Consider the following 16,188-nt stretch of genomic DNA (forward strand, 5'->3'; position numbering starts at 1 on the left):
GAAGCGCGGGAAGGTGAGAGAATTCACCAGAGAGAGAGCGGGGAACAGAACAGGCAGACTGATGAAATACACTGCTGAGGGGAGCAGCGGGTGCGGCAGGAGAGGTCTGCCGCTCCATGTGGGACCCTCACCAGCGGCCAGGAATCAAACCAGCGCTGCAGAGGCTGCGGGCAGCTTCGCAGCCCAGAGCTCAACCGCTGCGCCACCGGGGAGGCCTGAGTTGTGCTCTTTTAAATGAGTGGACCGTAGGGCATTTGAATAAAATTTCAAGCAAGCCACAAGAAGCGAGACAATCTACCCTGAATGCAGAGCCAATTTATAAGCTATCATTGCTTGTTGTTGATAGGGGCTAGGGAGAAAGGGAAGGCACCACATACCTACTATTGGAATCGGCACACGTGCACACAGCATAGGCTACATGCAAACATGATGTGATTAATGCTCTGTTTTCTTTGAACTAAACTCTTGTTTTGAACTGAGAGTCCTACTCCAGTGACACCGGAAGAAGTGTGGGACATTGACTGTCAGGAAAACAAGATGTTTTTCCCAGGCCCAGAAAAACAGGATCTACCTGGGTCAATGTGAACAAGGAGGTGACAATAAACTCTGGGCACATGATGAAAACCAGGTTACAGCCGGGATGGGGTGTTGTGGTGGGAGACTTGCTTTTGGCTGTCTTTGCTTAGTTCACTAGAAAAATGTCAGCTTGAGATGAGCTATCAGAACAGGGTTTTGGGGCAAAACATCCCCATTCTCTCAGATCACTTGCTTTCTGACAATGAAGTATATGTTATAGATTCAATTCCCGTCTCTGTTCTATTGACTTCCTATGACAGGCAGCCCAACTCGGCATTTTCCAGCTAGATTCTGACATAATATTTGCTGAGAAAATTAAGACCTAAACCATTTATTTTCTGGACTAGCATGCCACTCTGATTTTAAATTTCAGTGAATAAGGCCCAGCAAGAACAAACACCCAACTGAAGACTTAGTAGTTTTACTTCTAAGTACCGGTGAACACAGTAATGAATTCTCCAATATCCTCTTTTTTTTTGCTACATGATTTGTTTCTAAACCATTGGTTCTCAAATGTGAACTGGCATAGAGGCCATATGTAGGATTTACTTATCTTACATCAATATCCAGGTCCTACCCAGCACCAAATCAATCAGTCTAGAGATGGGTTAGGTCTAAAGTTCTCCAGGTGGCTTCAATGTGCAACTGAACATTAGTATTCAGTACTATGTAAATGAGGGCTGAGATGGATGTGTGGATGGATGTGTGGAACAGAACATGGATGTGTGGAACAGAAACCTACAGATCCCACAATGCCTTGCATGTTCCCACTGTTCTCTTTTCCTGTGGAACTGAAGGGATGGTCTGGTCAAGGTCATATAGGTCAGAAGGTCCATGGAGAAAAGCCAAAGTGCAGGTGGCTCTCATGCAGTACTCTCTCTGTCCATCTCTCCTAAAACCCCCATCTATGACTTTGCTAACAGACTGACTTTTTGAGGTTGATGCAGATGATAGTGCAAACTGGCTTAAGAGATCCCTTTCCAACAATGAAATAACCTCATACCTACTAGGATGGCTATTATTATTTAAAAAAAAAAAAAAAAACAGGAAATAACACAGCTGATGAGACTGGAGAAATTGGTGTATTGTGCATGACTGGTAAGAATGGTACAGCCATTGTGGAAAACAGTATGGGTGCCTCAAAAGATTATACTTAGAATTAATTACATGTGGATTACCGTGGGAATTACCGTAGGATTTCATTTCTAGGTATAAGCCAAACAAGCTGAAAGCAGGGACTTGGGCAGATACTTGAAATTCATTTATACCAGCGTTATTCATGATAGCCAAAAGGTTGAAGCAGTGGCTTCCCTGATGGCCTAAGAGTTGAGTCTCAGCACTATCACCACTACGGCCAGAGTTCTATCCCAGGCCAGGGAGCTGACCCACATGGCGCATCAGACCTCTCCTGGCTAGCCCGCTGCTCCCCTCAGCAGTGTATTTCGGTGGATCCGCCTGTTCTGCTCCCGGCTGTCTTTGGCGACTCTCTCACCCCCTGCGCCTCTGGCCTACATCCTATACACACACACACACACAAATACAAAAGGTAGAAGCAACCCCAGTGCCCATGGACAGATGAATGGGTAACCAAAATGTGATGTACACAGACAGTGGAATATTCGTCAAAGGAAGGACATCCTGATATCGTGTATAACATGGTTGTATCAAGAAGATATATTAACTTTTATAAAAAGATTTTTACTTATTTATGCATACAAGAAGTGGGGTGTAGCCTGGAGGCGCAGGGAGGGGCGGTGAGAGGATTCACCAGACAGAGTGGGGAGCAGAACAGGCAGATCTACTGAAATACACTGCTGAGGGGAGTAGCAAGCAAGACAGGAGAGGTCTGCTGCACCTTGTGGGTCAGCTCCCTGTGGAGCTATCCACGTGGGTTCTATCCCCTGGGGGATAGACTGCAGTGACTGGCGATAGCTTGATGATGCTGAGACTTTAACCCTTGTGCCAGCAGAGGCCCAAGACATGTTAACTCTTAAGATACAAGAGGTTACATATTGTATAATTCTATTATACAAAATGTCTACAATAGGTAAATTGTAGAGATAGAAAGGAGATTGATGGTTACTAGGTGCAAGGAGGAGAGAAAAATGAGGAGCAGGTTCCCATGGAAATGGGAAGCAGTCCTACAATGGTTATGGGTCTCCTTTTGCCATGATGGGAAGGTTCTGGAATTAGAGGTAGTAGTTGCACAACTGTGCAGCATCACCTAACAGTTTGCTCCAAATAGTTAATTCCACTTTAAGTTTATTTCAACTCAATAAAGAATCTTTTCCAAAAAAGCAATTTATACTTTCTAGGAAAATCCAAATATAAAAGCCAAAAAAAGAAAATTTCTTCTGCTGTTCATCCAATCCCCTACAAATAAAACTTCCATTAGCTGTTTAATGAAAGTAGCCTTCTACACTTTTAAAAGTTTTATAACATACAAAGAGATACTTATGTTTCTTTTTCCACCAAATGTTCACTGAGCACAAGTATTCATGGTCAGGCAAAGTTGTGGGTCCATAAACCAAACAAGTTAATAAAACAGACTAATGGGACTAACATCTGACAGGAAGAGCTGGTCCGCAGGCCTGGGAATGAATATGAATTTCAGACTGTGATAAATGCTAGGAAAAAAAGAAAATGATTAGAGAGTATATGGTTTGGTGAGAGCCAGGGTGGCTAAGAGAGCCGAGCTACAGAGGTGAAGGTCTATGGAAAGAGGATTCCAGGGAAAGGAATAACCCAATATTTTTTTAATGGATTTTTGTAAAGATTTATCATTTTTATTTATTTATGCATACAAGAACTGGGGTGGGGGTCAGAGGTGTGTGTGTGTGTGTGTGGCGGGGGTGAGAAGTCACCAAAGACAGACAGAACAGGCAGACAGACTGAAATCCACTGCTGAGGGGAGCAGTGGCAGAGACAGGAGAGGTCTGCCTCACCAAGTGGGTCAGCTCCCTGGCTGGGGATCCAACTTGCGCTCCAGTAGCTGCTTCATTGTGCTGAGAGTAGACTGAACCCGTTTGTGCCACCAGGAAGGCCCCTGAGGGCAATTACTTAATATCAACTTTAAAGTGGGACAAGTAAGAAAGATTCAGTTGAGTTTTCTGTGAACTATAATAAAAGGCTGTAACCAGAATTTTGTATTAGGAAATATATCAGGCCTCCCTGATGGCCTGGAGTTAAGTTTCAGCGCTGTCACCATTGCAGTCTGAGCTCGATCCCTGGCCAGGGAGCTGACCCACATGGCACAGCAGACCTCTCCTGTCTTCCCCACTGCTCCCCTCAGCAGTGTATTTCAGCGGATCCACCTGTTCTGCTCCCCATTCTGTCTCTGGTGAATCCTCTCACCCCCTGCACCTCTGGCCTACACCCTAGTTCTATGCGAAAATAAATAAAATCTTAAAAAAAAAAAAAAGGAAATGCATCATCTTTGGTGAAAAAAGAATCAGTGTTGGAAAGAGTTCAGAGAGCATGGAGTGCAGAGCTGATGAGAAAAATTAAAGCCTGGCTGTTGATAATGAAAGTCTCTGATTTCTTTACATTTATAGTGCTCCATTTCCCTAGTGTTAATGGGTTACACGGGGGGGGGGGGTGGGGGGGTGGGGAAGGTATTCATAAAATCCGCTCATTGAATACTGAACAATTTCAAAACACTTTCATGTAGGCTTTGTTTTAAAAAGCACCCTCATTTTTTAACCTGCCTCACTAGGCTGAGTTGTCTTTTATATTTGAGATACACTTAAAATTGAAATTCTTATCTAGATCTAGATTTCAGCCGGAACACGAGGTTAGGAACCCTCCATGCCCTGCACGCGCGCCTTCGCGCTGTCATTTCTGTTCATGGCACTGTCTAGCCTCCTGGCACAAAAGCATAAACAATACCCATTTTTCACTCTCTCGGGCTCCGCAAGGGTGAACTACGGGAAGAAGCACCCGGAGCAACGGTGTTTCCCTCCTTCCTGCGATCGGGCGCTCAGTATCTATCGTTTGCTTTTTTCTCTTCGGCGCTTATCTGGTCGCAGCCCGCGAGCACCAGCCGCAGCCCGGAGAATCCCGGGACCCTGGGCCGCCGGGGAGGCCACGTCACCCGACCGCGCGGCCGAGGAGGGCGACGGAGGCGCCACGGCGAGCCGGGACCGCGCGGCGGGGTCTGGGCGCGGGCGGGGAGCGGCCGACGGAGCGAGTCACTCCCGCTTTCCAGCCGACACCCCCTCTGCGGGCAGCGCCTGGGCCCGGGCGCTTGACGAGCCCCGGGCAGCCCCGCCGCGCGGCCCCCCGGCTCCGGGGTCCCCTCCGGGCGCCCGGGCGGGGAGACGCAGCGCGGCCGCGGCGCGGGGCCGGCTCGGCGGGGGAGGCGGCGGCGTCGCGAGCCCGGGGCGGAGAAGCGGCGGCAGGGGGCGGGGGGCGGCGCTCCCCGGGGCCGAGAGGACGCTTTCCTCGGGCAGGGGCGCCGGGGGCTCCCGCGCCCCCCGCGCCCCCAAGAGCGGGGCGGAGGCTCCCGCGGGCCAGGCTCGACCCCGCCGCGGGCGCCCCGACCCGCCGGTGACAGGTGGGGCCGCCGGGCCCGCCCGGCCTCCGCCTCCCCGCGCTGCCTGCCGGGAGCGGGAGCCGCTTCCGGCCGGCCCGGCCCCGAACTCCGACTCCCATCGGCCCCCGGGCAGCCGCAGCGGGGTCGCGCGGGCGCTGCCGGGACTCGTAGTTCCCGCTGCGGCGGCGCCTCGTAGCCGGAAACGCGCAAGGACGGGGCTGAGAACTACCGGGCGAAGGTACGGGTGGCGGCGGGGGTCAACCCACGCCGGCGCGGGGCGGGCGGAGAGGCGGGCGGAGGTGGTTGGGCCGGTGGGAGGAGAGCCGCTCGCACACACGAGGAGGCTTGGGCCGCCGCCGCCACCGTCGTCGCGGGCGCGGAGTCGGAACTGGGGCGGCCGCCGCGACGCCGCCGGGGACCGTGTCGCTCGCCCCGGCCCTCGGCCTCGCCGCTCCCGGCCGCGCGGCCTGCTCCTCCCCGGCGCGTCGCCCCCGCCTCCCTTCCCGCCCTCTCGGCTCCGCTCCTCGCCGCGCTCGGCCCGGCCATGGATCCCGGCAGCGGCGGCGGCGGCGGGAGCAGCGGCGGCAGCAGCAGCAGCGACTCGGCGCCCGACTGCTGGGACCAGGCGGACATGGACGCCCCCGGGCCGGGCCCGTGCGGCGGCGCCGGCGGCTCCCTGGCGGCGGCGGCGGCCGAGGCCCCGCGGGAGCCCCTCAGCGCGGCCTTCAGCCGGCAGCTCAACGTCAACGCCAAGCCCTTCGTGCCCAACGTCCACGCCGCCGAGTTCGTGCCGTCCTTCCTGCGCGGCCCGGCCCCGCCGCCGCCCCCCGCCGCGGGCGCCGCCGCCGCCCTCCCCGGAGCCGGCGGCGGCGCGGGGGGCCCCCAGGGTAAGGGCGGGCGGCGGGGCTGGGCCCCGGGCGGGGGCGGGCGCGCGCGGGCGGGCGGGCGGGCGGGCGGGGGCGCCCCGGCACGTGGACGCTGACAGCCGCGGGCGCCGGCGGCTGGGGGGCGCGGCGGGGCCCGGCTGCCCGCGGGGTGGGCGGGCGGGGCGGGGCGGGCCTGGGCGTCCCGGGACCGGGGGCAGCGCCGCGAGGCCCGGGGGGACCGCGGGGCCGGGCCCGGGCCCGGGCGGGCGTTGGGGGCGGGCGTCGCGGCGGGCGGCTGGAGCCTCGCGCGCCTCGGGCCGGCGGGAGCGCCGCGCCCCCGGTTCCCGCGGCCGTCACTGCGCGAGCGGCCGCGCCGCCGAGGCCTCCCAGGATGCACCGCAGCCGGCCCGGGCCGGGCCGGGCGTGCGGGGAGCGGCGCGGGCCGGGCCCCTTTGTCGCGGACACGTGCGCGCTTCTCTGCGTCAAAATCGCCGCGTCGTGCGGGGGCCGGGCCGACGCGCCGCCGGGCGCGGGCGCTGCTGTGCTGTGGCGCGGCCGCCGCTGCTGGCGGGACTCCAGGGTCAGGTCAGGCCTCGGACTCCGCGTGGGGCCGGGCGCGGCGCGAGCGGCAGGATGCGCTCAGGTGCGGCTCTCGCGGGCGTCCCCCCCGCCCCCCGGCGCTGCGGGCCCCGGGGACTGTCAGGACCGGCCTGGGAGGCGGGGGCCGCCCTTAGCCGGAGCCCGAGGGGCTCCTCGTGAGCGCAGGCGGGTTCCCTCTGCTTTGTGGTGTTTCCTAGATGCGTGAACATCATAAAAATGCTCTAGAGGGTTAGTTTCTTCAGAAACTTTTGCTAGTTTGCTCTTTAGAGGCAATAAGAGTTTGGAGGAAATACTTTGCACGCGCAGTGTGGACTAGGCTGTTTTGTTGACCGTGGTATTGCTGTTCCTTGTGTGGTCAGTTTTCCTGGGAATAGGCAGCTTGGCTTGTGCGTCTTTGCTCAGATCAAACTCTTGTGGCTACCAGGACTGGCTCACTCATGGGATGCGAGCACTGCCCGTTTCCCTGTGCCCAGCCATTTTCCTTTTTGGCCCCCCCTCCCCCTGGAGCCTCCAGCACCACTCTGGCTGGAAGTGGGACTCCCTGTCCCCCATCTAGACATCAACCAGAAGTCATCAAGGGACACCCACCCGGAGAGCAGCGGTGGGGATGGTGCTCTTTGATGTGTCACTAGGCACTACCTCTTAGGCTGGAGAAAAGGCTTTTCTGTTCCTGATATTCGCTAGTTTGCAGTTTGCTCAGTTTTTTTTCTGTCACATTACTAGAATCTGGAAATGTAAAAATGTTTAGGGAAGTGCTTGTGCATAACAACAGGCCCTATAGTTTTTTTCTTTTTTTAATCAGAAACTTATTTTGGTCTTACTGACTTTACCAGCTGCTTTTACAAAGTGCCAGGTAATGTTTGAAAATTGATAACCTTTTGGACCATGTCCGTTTAGAAAAGAATGAGTTTTCTAAATCGAATTCCTCTTCATAACTATTGGATTGCCTGTTCTAGCCCATGCAGGTTCATCAAATACTACCACCAGAGCAGAGAACTATTCTTAGAAGAAGCAGGGGAATACTGGAAATAGCCCCCTAGGTTGAAATTTATAAAGGGGGAGCCATAAATTTTTTTTTCTATAGTGAGGAAATAAGATAATAGGGCTGTTTTCATTTAATGTTAAGCCACAATTCAAATGTGTGATGGGTGTTTTTAAACTTAAAATGTGTGGTAGGCAGCTCTTGGAGACATCTGGAAATACTAGAATAACTTTATTTTTTTTTTTTATTTTTTTTTTTTAAATTTTTTTTTTTTTATAGAGGCATGCTTTATTTATTTGTTTGCTGGTTTGTTTGTTTGTTTTGTTTATACATGCACTGGGTACAGTCAGAAGCGCGGGAGGGTGAGAGAATTCACCAGAGCCAGAGCGGGGAGCAGAGCAGGCAGAAGGACCGAAGTACACTGCTGAGGGGAGCAGCGGGCGGCAGGAGAGGTCTGCTCGCCATGTGGGACCCTCCTCCGGTGGCCGGGGAGCAGCCGGGGATCGAACCGGCGCCGCAGAAGCCGCGGGCAGCTTCACAACCCAGCGCTCAACCGCTGCGCCACCGGGGAGGCCCTAGAATAACTTTTTAAAATGTGTCCGTCTAGAATGAATATCTGCCATTTATCCTGGCAGCAGACTAGTTTGTTTTCTGTCTGTCTGTCTCTCTCCTCTCCCTCTTCCTTTTTATTCCAGTGATGACTTGAGCAACCCGTACGGGAAAAGGTTTTTGTGCAGTGTTCACCCTCATTGGAAGGCTGCTGTTTCCAGTCATCCTAAGTGAGAACTGGCATTCAAAGTTGACCTTAGATCTTTTTGAAAATTTAACACAGGTTTCCAAAGAAATCATTACATAAAACCCATTTAACTGTAATTAAGTATAATTCATTTAAGTGCATTTCCCTACATAGCCAGATAAATTGCCTCAGTGATGCTCTGTAAAGTAGATGTCCTGAAATGCAGACTAGACTTCTGTGTACTAGAATAAACATTTTCTGCTATGCGGTGTGATTATTTTAAGTTCCAGTTTGCACCTATTCAGTCTTTTTTATTGTTAAATGAAAGACCAACTTAGTGTTAATCAAGGGTATATAGTGTCTTAGTCTATTTGAGCTACTATAACAAAAAGCCACCAACTGGGGTCTTAAAAACAACAGAAATTTACAGCTTCAGTTCTGGAGGCTGGAAGTCTTAAGATCTGGGTGCCAGGAGATCTTCCTTAGCACCCTTTTCTATGTAGCAGCTCCAAGCTGAAGGGACAAGGGACCACTGTGGGACTTTTTTTTATACAAGTACTAATCCCATGGGGGTGGAAGCGCCTCCATCCTCAAGACCTGATTATTTCCCAAAGTTCCCATCTAACCCTGTTACAGTGGATAGTAGGATTTCAGCATGTGGAATGGTGGGGGGGTGGGGGGGAGTCATTCAGACAGGGACCTGAAGAACAGCTAAAACTTCTAAATTGTTTAGTATTCTTTCTACTGTGCTGCCCTCCATGCCTCTCAAAACTCTGCCATTAAAAAGTGAGTAAATTGGGCCTCCCCTGGTGGCGCAGGCAATTGAACGCTGCGCTGTGAAGCTGTCCGCAACCTCTGCAGCGCCAGTTTGATCCTGGTTGACCGGCGAGGGTCCCACGTGGAGCAGCAGACCTCTCCTGTCTCACCCGCTGCTCCCCTCAGTAGTGTATTTCGTCAGTCTGCCTGTTCTGCTCCCCGCTGTCTCTGGTGAATCCTCTCACCCTCCCGCCCATCTGGCCTGTACCCCAGTTCTTATATATATAAATAAATAAATAAATGAATAAATAAATAAATAAATAAATAAATCTTTTTAAAAAAAGTAAATTAAAATCGGCAGTCCTCATTACCTCTTTAGAGGAGGGATTAACTTCCAAATATAGCAAATTTCATTGTGGAACTTGAATTTTAAAGGGAAATGTTCTTTTTTGTAGCATTTGGATTTTGCTGAGTGCCTTTTTGTGGGAAGAAGAAACTTCACTTTAATGATTGAGATACAATTCACAAAGCATAAAATTTACTTTTTAAGAGTGTACTGGCCAGTGCCTTTTAGTATATTTACAAGGTTACACGTATGTTAGGGTTCCATTAGTGGGGTCCAAGCTTGGGTCCCTCTGAGAATGAATTTAGCATTCTCCGAAATGTGGTACATTTATTAAGGAGGAACACACCTGCACACACACAGCAGTCTTAAAGAGAAGAGCTGCATTTTGCCAGTGCAAGGGCTGCCCTTATATATCACTCTTTGATGGAATTGCTTTTTGTGGAATCTGTCACTTTGGGGTTGGGTTGGTTTTCTGTTACAACTGATAATCTTTTCTGCCCCTACCTGTGGTTTTTGACCTTGTGCAGACTTCCATCCTAAACTTTCTACTCTAAGCTTCCATCACCACCTTTACCATTTGGTGGGTGCTTTTTCATCATTGGACATTCTCAAAGGTTACCTCTTCAAGGCCAATGAGAGCAGAGAAGACCCAAAGTTAAAGTAATTATTGTTTTGTCCTAAGGGCTCTCATACTTTACAATTATGGTAATCTAACTATAGATTATAGCTAGACAAGATAGATGAGAGATAAGGTTCTTGATTTGAGATTTTTCTTTTCCTAAAGAAATAATATTAAAGAATAATTCTAATATAAAGGATTTGTCAGACTTTAATGGGACAGTAATGGAAGTAGCAGGCAGATATCAGTCAAAAGTTCCTGAGTGTTATATCTTTTCCTACCTAATTTCCTACTTGGTTATTTCTTTTCCTACCTAGGTTTACTGGTTATTAGATTTCAAATCTTGTTTCATGGTTTTCATCCTTGAATGACTTAGGCATGCAGAAGTGGGGAACAGACGAAGACGTCAGCTAATACTGTGCCGTGTGAGGAGCTACTGAACCTGTTAGAAATTTTGGTTGGGAAGAAACCTTTTTAGCAGGTTTATTTGGTGCATTTAGTAGATAATTGGTTTTCTTTTTCACTTTTTCTGGAATTGTGCTGCATGAAAAGACATTAAAATTTGTTAGGGCGAGTTAGAGAAAATTTTAAGCCCTTAGTTTACTTTTGCCTGGTCGGGAAGGAAATATATTTAAGTGTTGAAATAGTATTGTCTTTCTGGTTGGAGAGAAGGAAATGAAAGAGATCTGATAACCTCTCGGAGTAATTTGGCTGTGTTAGAATGGAGTTTTTTTTTTGTTTGTTTGTTTGTTTTTTGTTTTGATATGTGACTCTGGTTTTACTAAGTATGGGTAGTAATGAATAAACATTTCCCTCCTTACAGAGCCACAGGATGCTATGCTAAGTAGGCACTTGCAGTGGCTCCCCTAAGATGAGTAAATGGTGGGCCTCAAGGCACCTTGAAGGGGTCAGATCCCCAGTTTTCTCTAAAGGAAGATACAACATAAGAATGCCCTGCGAGGGGTGCAGCCTGTGGATGGCTCTCACAGCTGAGGAGAGGAGGTTTTCCTCAGTTCCCTTATGGAAACACTGCCCTCTTCTCACCGTGCTCATCAACTAAAGACGCCTCTCTCTTCTGCAGGGCTCTCTGTGAATACCTTCTTTCACACTGATATAATTCACATACAAAATTCATCTTCTTGTGTGTGTTTGTATTTTTTTAAAAAGATTAATTTTTATTTATTTATGCATACAAGAACTGCGGTGTAGGCCGGGGGGGGGGGTGTGGAGAAGATCCACCAGAGCTGTGTCTCTGTATTTTAAGTTAGGAATTGTTAGGAATTTGCCTTTGCCATCATACAGTACCAGTTATTTTTCTACACTCCTCTCTTTCATATCAAACAGCAGTGAGAAAGAAGACAAACCTTGAAATCTGACCACAGCTATGAGGCATCCAGGACGGGAGGGGGAGTATGAAGGGGTGAAAATGGTGGAGGAAAGAGCACAGGGGAAAACGTTGATGGACCATGGGTGCTTTGGTGGTGGGAGAACTACAGTGACAAGACCTGAGGGGAGAAATTCTATCAATAGATTGTCCAAAAATTAGCAACCATGTAAGAAAAAGGTACATTTAAAAAATTCAACAAACAAAACCAAAAAACAGCAGTGAGTTTGGCTACTGTAACTCTAGCTAGTTATATATTATGCCTTTGCATTATAATTTCATCTTTCTACTCGTAGTTCTTAAAAATCTCTGGGAAGCAAGATATTTTGGTTGTTGAAGTCTTCAGTTTCTTTTTTCAGCTGCCAGTTGTTGATGCACAGCAAAATTGCTTGAAGGTTTTGTCCTTGTTTTCAGTAGCTTTTTAACAAAGCATTACTGAGCTATTGATATTTCCCCCCCAAAAATAATTTTGTTCTAAGGGAATTTAGTTGATCTCATACTCCACGTTCAACCAGTTCCCTATACTTTTCCAGTAGGTGAAACCAGTTCATCTACTTTCTAGGTAAGAGAAACACTTAGTAAGGATTTTTTTTTTAGTCCATTTCACTAGCCTAGCAAAGAGAGGTGACACGCCACATTCCAGCCTGGCGATTATGTGTCTCTTTACTTGAAACACAGAAGTGTGTGCCTCAAAAGGCCATGAGGTGCTTTCCTGGGGCTCTTTCGATCGCATTTGGTTGCCGTACACCAAATAGCCATCTGCTTTGGGTTTTTTATTTCAGTTGCAGTAGATGTTTTTCTGTTGTTATTTTCTGTTTGTTTTTCTGTTATTTTTATGTAATTGGGGCTGCCTGGATTGTCTTTGGTATTTGAGCTATAAAATCGTAAATAAGATGGTCTTTTAAAAACATGTTTGGAAAAAAACTGGAATTTTAGCTGCTCTGGATGTCTAAGATGTGTGGTATTGCTTTAGTGACTGAGTAACCATGTTCTTAGAATGTTAGGACTAGAAATTCCCCCCCCCAGCTAGAGAATGTGTAGTATGTCCCTCAAGCTTGACTTTAACATCTCTTGGATATTGTTTTTTTTTTTTTTTGGAATATTGTTTTTCTAACCCTTTTAGAAAGTTGGCACATAGAAAATTGTTTTTGTTCTCTCTTGAACCTAATGGAAATTTAGTAAGTGTGGAAGTAAGGGCTAGGAGTGATGGCTAAAGGGAAATGATAAAACTACAAGGAACTAATGACTTATGAAAAAAATCAAAAGGAAACTGCTGATCCAGTGAAAATCAATTATATATTTACTCTAAGAGTATAGTGTGCCAACTGTGGAGGCTGCAAGAGTAGAGAAAAGACTTCTCCAGATTTCAGAAAACCACAGTTATTTTGGAAGTCTGAAATACCCTCAGGGGTAAGAAATGAGGTACGTGTGTGGGTTCCTATAATACAGAGATGGTTTCATGTCCTAGAAGAATTAAGAAGGGAGACCCTAGCACTTCAGGGTCCTGGTGAATTTGTATATACTGCGATGAGGAGAATTGCAAGTTGCTAGAACTCCATCTGCTATATAGCCACGAGCCATTTCAATTAGTTAAAATAAAATTTAAAATTCAGTCCCTTGGCCATAGTAGCCACATATTAATTGCTTAATAGCACATGTGGCTAATGACTGTCTTATCCCAGCACAGATACAGGCCATTTCCATGGCTGCAGAAACTAGTATTAAAAGGGGTTAAGTCTCAGCACTATGACGCTATTGGCAGCCACTGCAGCACGAGTTCTATCCCTGGCCAGGGAGCTGACCCACATGGTGCAGCAGACCCCTCCTGTCTCTCCTGCTGCTCCCCTCAGCAGTGTGTTTCTGCCTGTTCCGCTCTCCACTCTGTCTCTGGAGAATCCTCTCACTTCCCTGCACCTCTGGCCTACACCCCGCTCTCGTATGCATAAATAAATAAACCTTTAAAAAAAAGAAAACAAAGAACTTTGTCACATTTCTTACCTCCATGTATGTAATAGAGACACTTGTGACTTCTGTGACAGCGCTTTAAGTTATTTCTGCTTTTTTTCTTCAAGGAACACTGGGCATTTATTTGTTCTTAGTAAAGCTTACTCATTAGAGTGGTCGTCTAGACCGTTGTCTTTTCCTTTCTTCCTTTGCTGTAAGATGTTGCCTCCATTATCTTTGTACTTAAGTCTCTCTAGCACTGCTTATTTGTCCTGATGGCCAGTCCCCTTGAGTGGTGACCTTGACCTCTCTGCATGTCGTGTTTTTAAATGAGTTTTACAGGTTATGAATTCATTATTCCTTATTACTTGCTGTGTAGGATTCATGTGACTTCAGCTTGGTTGATGTGTTTTTACGGAGATTGTTTGCATCAAGGGCACTTTCATATTGTATCATTTAGGCTTATCAGGTATAAAAAATAAGACGTGTCTGGGTCTCAGTATGTTTTTTTCATACATCTCTTCCAGTGATGTCATAAGTAGATTTGCAGTGTGAGCACGGTGGAAAATGGATTGTCGCTTGAGTTTGGAATTCCTGTGTAGGACAAACCGGAATCATTGTAATCGCCTTTGTTGTAAGGGCCTATATACATATCAGGGACTTTATACAAACATTCTTTTTTTATTGGTATTAAATATAATTAATTAAGGATCTTGATGATCCGTGATTGCAGAATCATAGCTCTCTTTAGACTAGAGTTACCAAGAGAGAATTAGAAGCACTGGGCATTTGTTCTTACTAAGTCTTACTAGCTAGATCTGTGCTGGGCTGCTGATTACTTTCACAGTATCTATGAAGGATATGTGTGTGAAGCACATTAAGAGAATAAAGATACTTTTCTGAATACATTTCAGTTACTTAAATTTTTTAAAATTGGCTGTTTGATTGGTAGTTTTTTTTAAGTTGGTTAAACAGATTTCTAATTTGAAAGCCCGAGTTACTTTCTATTGCCTGAATTATTGAGGTTTTGTTATGTTGCTGAACTTGTGTTTCTACTGTATTTTAAAAGATAAGTAAAATAGATGTTGGGCCTCCCCTGGTGGCGCAGCGGTTGAGCGCTGGGCTGCGAGGCTGCCTGCAGCCTCTGCAGCGCCGGTTCGTTCCCAGGCCGCCGGCGAGGGTCCCACCAAAAAAAAAAAAAAAAGTAAAATTGATGTCTAGGTCTCAGTTTTTAATGGAATTTACTTTTATTAAACAGCACCTGGGGAAGCGTCTCAAGAGGAACAGTCATTGTTGTGTGAAGGTAATTTGCCATGTTATGACTCTTTGAATATCTAAATGAAAACTCTAAGTCTATAATGTGTAAACCTAGGGGGTGTGTGAAGGATAACTTGTTTATAAGTGTGTACTGTATCTCAATTTCTTGTCTAGGTTCCCATTCGGCTGTTAGCATGGAACTTTCAGAGCCTGTTGGTAAGAAAATTTCTGACTATATTAATAGAGTAATATGAAACTCAAGATTTAAGATGCCATTGTAAGTGTTATGATTGTGGTAATGCCTATGTTACAAACTAACAGAGTCCTTGCAATTAGGATTTAGAAAGCAGAACTGATTGGACATCAATATTACCAAGATAAATTTAGCATCTATAAAAGAATTGAATGGAGAAATGCTGATGTCAGTTTAAACGGTTGTACTTGTTCCATTACCTTGTGAAAAATTTCCTTCCTTTTTGTAACTTTATTACTCTAAAGCAACTCCTAGTTCCATAGTGATTAATAAAGTTGTTGCCAAAGTTTTATATTTAATTTGTGAAGAAAAAGAAAAGATCTCAATACTTTGATACTTTCCTGTATTTTGATTTTAAACTTTCCCTTTTTACCTCTGTCAGGACATCTTGACCCTGGAATAACTAGGCTGTTAGCAATATTTGATCTCCTGTTCACATTCTGTTTGTCCTGATGGAAATGAAGTTCTGTTAAAATAGCAATCTCACGTAGTCTCTGGGTCAACTCTGAGGTCAGCTGGAAAGCTGCACTATCATCCATTTCTGTTGTGAAAAAAAATTTTTTCTTAAATGTCACTAGATGTTAGGAAATGGAAGACCATCTGCAAAGTTCCATTTGTTGTTTGAAAGGAGAATGTGTTTTAAATACAGATTATAAATCTTTTTCAAAATAATATAAATTAAAATGTCTTATCTCAGTAGAAAATGGAGAGACAGAAATGTCTCCAGAAGAATCATGGGAGCACAAAGAAGAAATCAGTGAAGCAGAGCCTGGGGGCGGCTCCTTGGGAGACGGAAGGCCTCCAGAAGAAGGTGCCCAGGAAATGATGGAGGAGGAGGAAGAAATACCAAAACCTAAATCTGTGGTTGCACCACCAGGTGCTCCTAAAAAAGAGCATGTAAATGTAGTGTTCATCGGGCATGTAGGTAAGTTGTACTCTTAGCACTGATATGAAATCACCAAAGTTGTGTGGTTCATCAAACACAGAACATCTTGTGTAGCTACTGGGAGATGTTTAGTGAAATTGACCTGAGTTCATCTAAAATGGCTTGACTTTTAACTTGCTTGATATTTTTAGCTGTCAAAAATTGCAAATACTTTAATCTTGAACGTAGGACAGATTAACAATTTGGTAATGACGTGAAAAACTAAAAGAAAATAAGCTTCAGTATATTTGTATGTAATTAATACTCTAGAAAACGTGCCTATTTTTTGTGCAGGGATTAACTTGTTAATTTTAGGGGATTAACTTTAGATGGTTTAGATGTGAAGTAACTTCCAGGTGCTTATCAGGTTGCTGGTTTAGTATAAAATACAAAACAAGACCCAATTTAAT

At 46.9% G+C, this 16,188-nt stretch overlaps 1 protein-coding gene across 5 annotated transcripts in view; it reads left to right on the plus strand.

Moving 5' to 3' along the window:
* Positions 1-5,311: 5,311 nt before the first annotated feature.
* GSPT1 (G1 to S phase transition 1) overlaps positions 5,312-16,188 on the plus strand; it is a 32,024-nt gene continuing 21,147 nt past the window's right edge. The window contains exons 1-4 of one of the 5 annotated variants that reach the window (XM_037507589.2): positions 5,312-5,348; positions 14,602-14,646; positions 14,775-14,816; positions 15,551-15,778. In XM_037507589.2, coding sequence (XP_037363486.1) covers positions 14,795-14,816; positions 15,551-15,778 — 250 coding nt within the window. In that variant the 5' untranslated portion in view covers positions 5,312-5,348; positions 14,602-14,646; positions 14,775-14,794. Of the gene's footprint in view, positions 5,349-5,654; positions 5,998-6,562; positions 6,620-12,684; positions 12,822-14,601; positions 14,647-14,774; positions 14,817-15,550; positions 15,779-16,188 lie in introns of those variants that run through there. The other 4 variants (XM_037507586.2, XM_037507587.2, XM_037507588.2 and 1 more) reach the window with 4 other exon arrangements.

The sequence above is a fragment of the Talpa occidentalis genome, unplaced genomic scaffold (assembly GCF_014898055.3).
Source record: "Talpa occidentalis isolate TD23 unplaced genomic scaffold, MPIMG_talOcc4v2.1 talOcc4.12, whole genome shotgun sequence".
Classification (NCBI taxonomy): Eukaryota; Metazoa; Chordata; class Mammalia; order Eulipotyphla; family Talpidae; genus Talpa; species Talpa occidentalis.